The sequence below is a fragment of the Aegilops tauschii genome, chromosome 4, assembly GCF_002575655.3.
Source record: "Aegilops tauschii subsp. strangulata cultivar AL8/78 chromosome 4, Aet v6.0, whole genome shotgun sequence".
Classification (NCBI taxonomy): domain Eukaryota; kingdom Viridiplantae; phylum Streptophyta; class Magnoliopsida; order Poales; family Poaceae; genus Aegilops; species Aegilops tauschii.
The window spans coordinates 60,026,014-60,035,670 of record NC_053038.3 but is presented as its reverse complement, the minus strand read 5'-3'; the positions used below and the strand labels follow the sequence as shown (position 1 = coordinate 60,035,670).

The following is a 9,657-nucleotide window of genomic DNA, read 5'->3' as shown; positions in this document are numbered from 1 at the left end:
CACCATAACAATAGATCATCCATAGTAGTAATGTTCATTTGAAAATTATGTTTATTTGCTAGCTAAAATTATATTTTTATGTTAATGCCTTTATATTTTTCATGATGTATGATATATATTATTGAAAGTATATATGTTAATATGTTAATGTTCATTGCGCCTCAATCGCACTAGGGTCTCTATGATGTTAAGGCTGGCCTTGACCCTATGTTGCCCAGCCGGTGCCGAACTAAAAATTCTGGGCATCGATGCATCAACTTGCTCTGATGCCATATTTCTGGGGCCAATAAACTAAGCGAGATGTTGTCCTTTCTGACGCAAAGACACAACCCGAGACGTTGGTGGTTAGGTAAGCTCGGCTCCTATATTACTGGTTTATATGTATGTGTGTCCGACCTGGACGATGCCAGATCTTCTATGTTGTGTGCCTGGTGCTAAAAAAAGTTTGATTGCAATCTGCTTGTACGTGCCTCGCTTTACAAAAATGTGACACCGATCGCATAGTTGAGGGCCTAAAAACGTTAGGGCGGTCTTACTTAATACCATACCTGTGGCATTATCATTTGCGTACATTTTAGCTTTGCTCCGGCACAGCATATACACTCGTCTAGTCTATTTTCTCCGGTTGGATGCAACGCCGCCGTTTAACGCGACCACCGCCGACTCGACGTGATCCAGCAGGTACCCGAAGATCTTCTGCTTCAGCCGCTCGACGGCGTCCGTCCGGAGCCCGACGTCGTCCAGCCAGTCGTTGACCCTCTTGAGCTGTCCCAGCGTCCCGGCCACGTCGGCTTCGAGCAGCCGGTCCACGTGCCCGACGAACCACGCGCACATCTCCTCCCCGAGCTCCCTCGCCGCCGTCTCCAGCCAGGTGTCGGCCTCCTCCGCGGCGGCCACCGGCCTCGGCGTGGCGGAGACGGCAGGCGACTCGGTGCCCCGCTTCCTGGACGACGACGACGGGGCGGTGTAGAGCGAGAAAGGCGACAGGTCGGCGGTGACCGCCGCGTGCAGCCACTCGCCGGCGTGGCCACTCCGTTGCTGGTTGCCGAGCGCGGCGGTGGAGCGGGCAATCGCGGCTTGGAGCGCGAGGAACTCGTCCACGGTCTGCTGCGGCGACTGCTTGCCGGCGGTGGCGGCCAAATCCGCGAAGGCACTGTGTAAAGCAAACCTGGTCAGTTCGTTCTCATATTATATATGGTTTTCACTTTCAGTGCAATTTCACCGAAATTTTGAAATTTTCATTAATTTTGGTACATACTGAAACATTTTGAAAACTAGTACATGTCCTGAAGAATGAAGAGCAGCTCACCTGAGACATCTGAGCACAATCTCTGCAGCAGAAGCTTCCTGCATGGCCTCCACAGCGGCCATCTCTGCAGCATCCCTATAACTCATGACTCCCTACACGTCATGCACAACACCATTTTTGAAAACAAGTCAAAATTCCGCAACTTAAAACAGCACAATCCTGACGCATCCAAACAGAGGTTTTTGAACGAACTGTACCGATCCGAGAGTCTGGAGGGCCGGTGGAAGCGATTCCCACGAGGCGCCCATCGTCGTCGCCGATGTCGAACGGGGAGGAGAAACCTTGACCATGTCGTCCGGCGATGCACCGCCGGGAGTGGGGGGTCGCTTCTCGCTCGTCTTGGTGGCAATGCTGGGGCTTCTCTGCGCGCCGGGCTTGTGGAGAACATCTGGTTTCGGAGATGCAGTGGGTCTTTGCTTAGTCCTGGAGATGATATTGGTCTTGCTCTCCCTTTTCTGCAGTGGTTTCTCCTCTACCGGCTTTCTGCTTCTTGGAACCTGAGTGTATTAGCAGGTACATCAAAAATGCTATTTCAGCTGCCACTGTGATCAACAATGTATGTAGCAATCGTCGCTTTTTAACACGTATGATCATGTCCCCCGCAAGAAAAAAAACACGTATGATCATGTCTCACTAATAGAACACAAAGCTCTTCAACTCAAAAATCTACTAAAGTTGTGCTAAAGCTGTGACAATTAATATGGATCAGAGGGAGTACAATGTTTTTCGGCATTTTACATGGAAGAGTTACTACCCTCAGATTCGCTCTGTTTCCTGACAGCCATGGTAGCTTGCAAATTGCAAAAGATGATTCACTGAAGAAGAGACAAATTGGCTGTTGTAGCCAAACGACCATATGAAAAGGCAGAGATTTGGCACACAACCGTGAATCTTATTAGGTGCACCTAATTCAGTTTAAGTTTCACTCAAAGACGAGCTCTCAATCAACAAAAGGTGAATCACTCGATTATAGTAATCATAACAACTTGCCATTAGAAGAGTAGTGACTGCCGTGGTTAGGAATAATAGTTGTGATGTCCATCTCAAGAAAAGTTACATGCGTCACCACTCACAGCAGACCAACCAGTGCTACCTTGTCATGCAGAAAGGGAGTGGTTGATGTGAAATTACCAATAATATTATTGGAGTATTTCATAAGTTATCACGGACGAAAGAAAATATCGAAGAAAATGCAATCCCTCCATTTCTAAATAGATGGTGTTTTAAAGTTTGCACAATCTCAAATATACAAGTTTGGCCCTACATTTTGCACAAGATCGATAAAATGTTATAAAACTATGATATTATGGAAAAGAAGTTAGAGCACTTATGATGATATTATTTTCACCTCATCAAATGAAAAAAAAGCTCCAACTCAATTTTTTTAAAATGCGCGCTTTCTGGAATGTCTTCTATTTTGGAACAGAGGTAGTACAGACACTCTCACCTAGGACATCATTTTTACAAATCTGGGAACAAGGAAAGCACTGTATTTAGGTACTAAAGGTGCAAATGAATATAACTTCTCATAAGTGAACTGATAGCTGACGACAGTGACTAGTGTTGTGCTTCTCCATGAAACTGCAATTATGTGACTCAACTCTCAGCATTTTCAGTGGAATTGAACAGAGATGGAGAAGTGGAGAAAACTTGCACACACTCAGATTTCTGATGCAATGCATCAGGGAAAATGCTAGTAGTATTGTGTTTGTACAAAACGGCAGATCTTACAGGAGCAATAGAGAGTAGTGCCTTCTAAGTTCTTAGAATATTCTCAAAACTCTCATGTTGTGACACTAACAGAAATTTTCCTTGCTCTGGACGAAAGAGGGCAGAGGCGGGCAAGATTTTCTTCCTGACATGGTGGATTAGATTTTTGTAAAAATATAAATTAATTAAACAATGAAAAAAGATTTAACGGGCCGGGGGTGCCTGCCATTGACACCGACGAACTCACCGAGGAACTCCGCACCAGCGTCGCTGCCGCCCCCTTGCTCCTTTCCCCGCCGATCACATCACCGGTCACCCTCTCCTTCTGATCACCCGAGCTCCCCGTGCACCCCCAGCTCCTCCTCGTCGCCTTCGGTCCAGACTCCGCAGGCGACGGCCTGGCCGGCTTCGGTCCGGAAGGCGAAGCCGGACGCACGGCAGCAGTTGCAGGCCTTGCCGCCTTGGGCGCCTGCAGCTGTGGCGCCAAATGCGAGCCCCTCCTCGTCCCCGACGACGACGACGGTCGCGGAGGTGTAGGGGTGGGAGCGAACCTCACGACGGTGGGCCTCCTGCCCGCATGGGCGGCGGCGGCCCCCCTGTCCTCCTCGTTGATGCTCCTGAGGGAAGACGTGGACATGTTGAGCGAGGAAGACGACCTCTTGACGTCCAGCGACTCGAATCGCCTGTGTGATGGCTGGCTTGATCTCTTGGGTTTCTCCATGGAAATTTGCTACGTACAGTGGCCCTCGTTTCTTCGAGGTAGATGATGGGTAGCTTGGTAACTTGAGTAGACTTCGGTGGGCGCCGGCCGGAGCTAGTGACCTGCCGGCAGTATTTGTAGCGATGTTTGCCTAGCAAGTGGGTTAGCTAGCGTTATCAGCAACTGACAGGTATGGTTACATTAATCAAAGTTATTCGAAGCCGGCGATCACTTGGCGGCTCCTGCAAAATTCAACGCAAAATCAGAGGCCGCGCACAAGCTATACACAAAAAGTCAAATAAAAAACTATGCAACGAAGCCCAAATATATGCAACAGAAATATTGCATATATGCAACAATAACAATCTAACATTTTCGCTTAACATGATGCGCAAATAAACATTTCTCTTAACACAAAATATAACATGTACGCAACAGTAAGAAATTAAAATGTCTACAACACATGTGTCGACAAGATTCAACAACGGATCAAGATTAGCTGAAGTTATATTAGTGATAAACAATAAGAACTTGCATCAGGCTCGCGCCTGCTTTGAAATATAAGGTAGGCCTCGAGCTACCTTTTATCTTCAAAAAAAAATAAGAACTTGCATCAAAAGTCAACCTATGCAACAAAAGATCCCAATCTTGAGAAACAAAATCTCAAACACAGGTGTAGAGTGTAGGTTATGCTGAAGAGGGGTGTTCTCTACTAGGTTGTCCACGGGACGACAGCCTACACATGCACGCTTACACCAAAATAAAGTGCGGAACCGAAACTTGCAAGAAAGTAGAAGTAAGAAAAGAGATTGCAAACATAGCAAACGCGATGATGTCCTAAAATCTCTCTCACTAAGGGCATCTCCAAAGCCAACCCTCAAACCGTCTGCAACCATCCGGACTCAGCTGTCCGAACCACGAAAGCCATCCAACGCGGTCCTGTATCTGTCCGCGACGCTGTCCGGACCATGATTTTCCCACAAACCGGAATCAAACGGGGGGAGGGGGGATTGCGGGAGTTCGGACATGAGAAACACTGGACTTTGACCCCCCGGGCCCACCCAAAAGCAAGCCCACACTTTTGTATCCTGCACTGTTTCTGCGCCAAAATCCCCCACTCTTTTCTTCCATCCCCCGCCGCTCTCCACCCAATTCCCGTCCTTTTCTCCCACCCTCTGCTTCCTTCCATCGTCAATGCATGGAATCGTCGGAGAACCTGTCGAAGATGGAGGTGGCGGAGATGCCGGAGGATCTGAGCATCATGCTCGCACGAAAGATCAGCTACGCGGCAAACTCGACGCGTAAAAGCGAAGGTCGCAAAAGGAGGAGAAGCCCAAGAAGGTGCGGCAGCCAAGCTGACGAAAAGGTTTGAGGGCATCTTGTCGAAGGAGGAGGCATGCATGAAGTGCTCGGACCTCAAGCAGGAGAAAAAAGTGGAGAGGTTCAAATTGTTGATGGAGGCGACGAACAAGAAGGTCAAGCTCAAAGAGAGGAGGACCATGATTGAAGAGAGGAAGAAGGCCGCGCTCAAGGAAAAAAGTTGAAGATCGCCGTTGATAATCCCCAAGTGCAAGGAATCATCGTAGAAATTTTCATAGGTGGAAGTAATAAGTATGGAGTGTCGAACCCACAAGGAGCTAAAGGTAAGACCAATATTATCTCAAGTCCTATTTGCCATTGATACGACTGTACGTACACCGAACGTTGAGCTTCCATCTAGGAACGAGAAATAAAACTACGTTGTGGGTATGAAGAGGATAGCTTTGCATGATATCGGAGAACTAATTAAAATATAAAAATAGGTGTTGTTATTATAAAGTTAGAACATATTATAATATATTACAAATAGCGAGTGTGGAATAATGATGAAACGGTGTGCGGAACTGTCCTAGGCAATCGTTAACAAGATCGGTAATCATTATTGCAATTTTATATGAGGGAGAGGCATAAGCTAACATACTTTCTCTACTTGGATCATATGCACTTATTATTGGAACTCTAGCAAGCATCCGCAACTACAGAAGATCATTAAGGTAAAACCCAACCATAGCATTAAAGTATCAAGTCCTCTTTACTCCCATGCGCAAACAACCCCCTTACTCGGGTTTAAACTTCTGTCACTCTAGTGACCCACTATAAGCAAATCATGAGCATATTGCAAATCCTACAGCGGGAATCCCTCACGTGTGCGCGGCATGGAGGGCAGCATAGGACAACACCAAAATAAAACATACAACTCAAACCAATCTAGATCATCAATTTACCCAAAAGACAAAAGAAATCTACTCAAAACATCATATGATGGCAACACATCATTGGATCATAATATGCGGCATAAAACGCCATGTTCAAGTAGGGGATTACAGCGGGCTGCGGGAGAGTGGACCGCTTAAAAGAGATGAGCAAGGTGATGAAGATGGTGATGTTGATGAAGACGATCACCGCGGCGATGATTCCCCCGGCGGCACTCCGGCGCCACCGAGAGAGAGGGGGGGAAAGAGTCTCCCCCTTATGCTTCATCCTCCATGGTGATGATGGCCCCCTCCGGCTTCCTCCTCCATGGCCTCCGGTGATGATGGCCCCCTCCGGAGGGTGCCAGAGATGGCCTAGATTGACTTTTCATGGCTACAGAGGCTTGCGATGGCGGAACTTCCGATCTAGGGTTCTTTTCGGAGGTTTAGGTATTTATAAGAAGTTTTGGCATTGGTCTCACGTAAAGGGGGTGCCCGAGGTGTCCACAAGCCCAGAGCACCCTCCAGGAGGGGTAGGGCGCGCCTAGAGGGCTTGTGGCCTCCTTGTCCACTTCCTGGCCCGGCTCTTGTGCTTCGGGGGTCTCTTTTGGTCCATAAAAAATCACCATAAATTTTCAGCCCATTCCGAGAACTTTTATTTCTGCACAAAAAACGAAACCACGGTAGTTCTGCTGAAAACAACGTCAGTACGGGTTAGTTCTAATCAAATCATACCAAAACCATATAAAATTATTGTAAACATGGCATGAATACTCCATAAGTTATAGATACGTTGGAGATGTATCAGCATCCCCAAGCTTAATTCCTGCTCGTCCTCGAGTGGGTAAATGATAAAAGAAATAATTTATGAAGTGTGATTGCTAGCAAGTGCACAAGTTTGATAATGATAATTCCAATCACTTTTTCTAGCATTATTATGTATCTTAAACAGTAGCTCATCTCATAAGACTTCTCATGATCAAGTAACAAGCTATTCACATGTTAAAGTATAGGCCATAAAGTTTCTTGAAAACTAACAAACTATGTTCTCAGTCACCAAACAATTGCAATTCATCTTACTTTCAGAAAGGGTCTATGTAAGAGCTTGGATTTAGCAAATTCCACACACTCAACTATCATATAGTCTTTCATGATTGCTAACACTCAAAGCATATTTTTAGAACAAATAGCATCCGTCGAACACAGAGAAGGATGGGGGCTTAATATTTCACCTCCCAACTTATTTACACATATAGATAATTGTCAAGAATAATAATTCGTGATCAAATATATTTGAATGGCCATATATGCTTGGATCTTTCCCCACCACATGATGCTTGCCAACTAAACAATAATTGAGGTTGAAATAAGAAGGAATACTATTGACTCTTGAATGAAAGTAAATACATGAAAGTAAAAGATAGGCCCTTTGCAGAGGGAAACAGAGGTTTTCGTGCGCTTTTTAATTTTGGATGTGCAAACCCTTAATGCAAACGAACGTCACGTTGTATTGCCCATTGTGATAGCAACCTTTATTATGCAGTCTGTCGCTTTTATTTCTTTACCATCACAAGTTCGTACAATGCTTATTTTCCCTTACAATAAAAGATCATACATATTTAGAAGCAATTTTTATTGCTTTTTGCACCGATGACAACTTACTTGAAGGATCTTATTCAATCCATAGGTACATATGGTGGACACTCATGGCAACAAACGATATTTAAGGGTTTTTGTATGCACAACTGGTATCTCTACTTAGTACAAAATTTTGGCTAGAAAAAGATCCTAAGCAAGCACCACATGTTGGAGGATCCATAACAATATAACTTCTATACAAATATACCCAAACATAACTCATTACGTTGTTTTCCTTTTCCAACTTCAACTAATTTGCTCAAGTATGAAAATAATAAATGGGGCTCACAATCATAGAGGATGTCCGCGATAGTATATTTATATGTGAAATCTCTCTTCCTTCAATATTCTTTCATGAATTGTTCAAATGACCAATGTTGAGTTTGCTAACTTTCAATAAATTTTACCACCTATACTTCTTATATGTGAAGTCATTACTCCCCATGGGATAAACATATGAAAGTATATATAATTTCAGATTTATGATATTCAATTCATTCAACCATTTACTCATAGGATATAAGTGAAGCACGGAAGTAAATGACAAAACTACTCCAAAAGATATAAGTGAAGATCAATGAGTAGTTAAAATGTTAAATAGCCATGTGAGGACTCTCTCTCATTCAAGATTTCAGATCCAATAATTTTATTCAAATAGCTAGTAAAATGAAAATACGCTCCAAGCAAAACACACATCATGTGACGAATAAAAATATAGCTCCAAGTAAGGTATACCGGTAGTTTTGAAGACGAAAGAAGGGATGCCTTCCGGGGCATCCCCAAGCTTAGGCGCTTGAGTCTTCCTTGAATATTACCTCGGGGTGCCTTGGGCATCCCCAAGCTTAGGTTGTTTCCACTCCTTATTCTCCTCATATCGACATCTCACTCAAAACTTGAAAACTTCAATCACACAAAACTTAACGGAACTTCGTGAGATGGGTTAGTATGATAAAGACAAATCATTCACTTTGGTACTGATAAGATTCATAATTTTTTTCAAACAATGCTGATACGTCTCCAACGTATCTACTTTTCCTAACGCTTTTCCTCTTGCTTTGGACTCTAATTTTCATGATTTGAATGAAACTAACCCCGGACTGACGCTGTTTTCAGCAGAACTACCATGGTGTTGTTTTGTGCAGAAATAAAAGTTCTCGGAATGGAATGAAACTTTGCGATGATTTTTTGTATCAATAAACAGAATTTCTGGAGCCAAGACCCACCAGAGGAGGGCACCTGGGTGGGCAAAGCCCACCAGGGCACGCCACCCCTCTTGCGCGCCCAGGTGGGTTGTCCCCACCTGGTGGCCCCGCACACCCTTAAACCGATGCTATAAAATCCTATTTTTCCAGAAAAAAATCGGGGAGAAAGAATTATCACGATCCACGAGACGGAACTGCCGTCACCTCCTGTTCTTCATCGGGAGGCCAGATCTGGAGTCCGTTTGGGGCTCCGGAGAGGGGGATCTTCGTTCTTCGTCATCACCAACCCTTCTCCATCGCCAATTCCATGATGCTCCCCACCGGGAGTGGGTAATTCCTTCGTAGGCTCGCTGGTCAGTGAGGAGTTGGATGAGATTCATTATGTAATCGAGTTAGTTTTGTTAGGGCTTGATCCCTAGTATCCACTATGTTCTGAGATTAATGTTGCCATGACTTCGCCATGCTTAATGCTTGTCACTTTGGGCCCGGGTGCCATGAATTCAGATCTGAACCGTTTATGTTATCACCATTAATTATATTCATGTTCTAGATCCGATCTTGCAAGTTATAGTCTCCTAGTACGTGTTATGATCCGACAACCCCAGAGTGACAATAGTCGGGACCACTCCCAGCGTAGTTTGAGGAGTTCATGTATTTACCGTGTGTTAATGCTTTGTTCCGGTTCTCTATTAAAAGGAGGCCTTAATATCCCTTAGTTTCCAATATGGACCCCGCTGCCATGGGAGGGAGGACAAAACATGTCATGCAAGTTCTTTCCATAAGCACGTATGACTATTTACGGAATACATGCCTACATTATATTTATGAACTGGAGCTAGTGCCGTATCGCCCTAGGTTATGACTGTC

At 44.8% G+C, this 9,657-nt stretch overlaps 1 protein-coding gene across 1 annotated transcript; it reads right to left on the bottom strand.

Moving 5' to 3' along the window:
* Positions 1–408: 408 nt before the first annotated feature.
* On the bottom strand, positions 409–4,472 carry LOC109742902 (uncharacterized). The gene is made up of 4 exons (XM_020302006.3): positions 3,267–4,472; positions 1,507–1,806; positions 1,310–1,401; positions 409–1,153 (listed from the first exon to the last, which is right to left on the bottom strand). Exons 1-4 carry the CDS (start codon positions 3,738–3,740, stop codon positions 613–615), a joined length of 1,407 nt encoding a protein of 468 aa, XP_020157595.1. The 5' UTR covers positions 3,741–4,472; the 3' UTR covers positions 409–612.
* Positions 4,473–9,657: the final 5,185 nt, after the last annotated feature.

What these genes read in the sequence shown, in the direction of transcription:
- LOC109742902 (XM_020302006.3), bottom strand. Translation starts at nt 3,740, where the DNA reads ATGGAGAAACCCAAGAGATCAAGCCAGCCATCACACAGGCGATTCGAG. An exon ending in CGCTGGTGCGGAGTTCCTCG is followed by an intron (nt 1,807 to 3,266) that starts GTGAGTTCGTCG and finishes TAATACACTCAG; the next exon opens with GTTCCAAGAAGCAGAAAGCC. An exon ending in ATTGTGCTCAGATGTCTCAG is followed by an intron (nt 1,154 to 1,309) that starts GTGAGCTGCTCT and finishes TGCTTTACACAG; the next exon opens with TGCCTTCGCGGATTTGGCCG.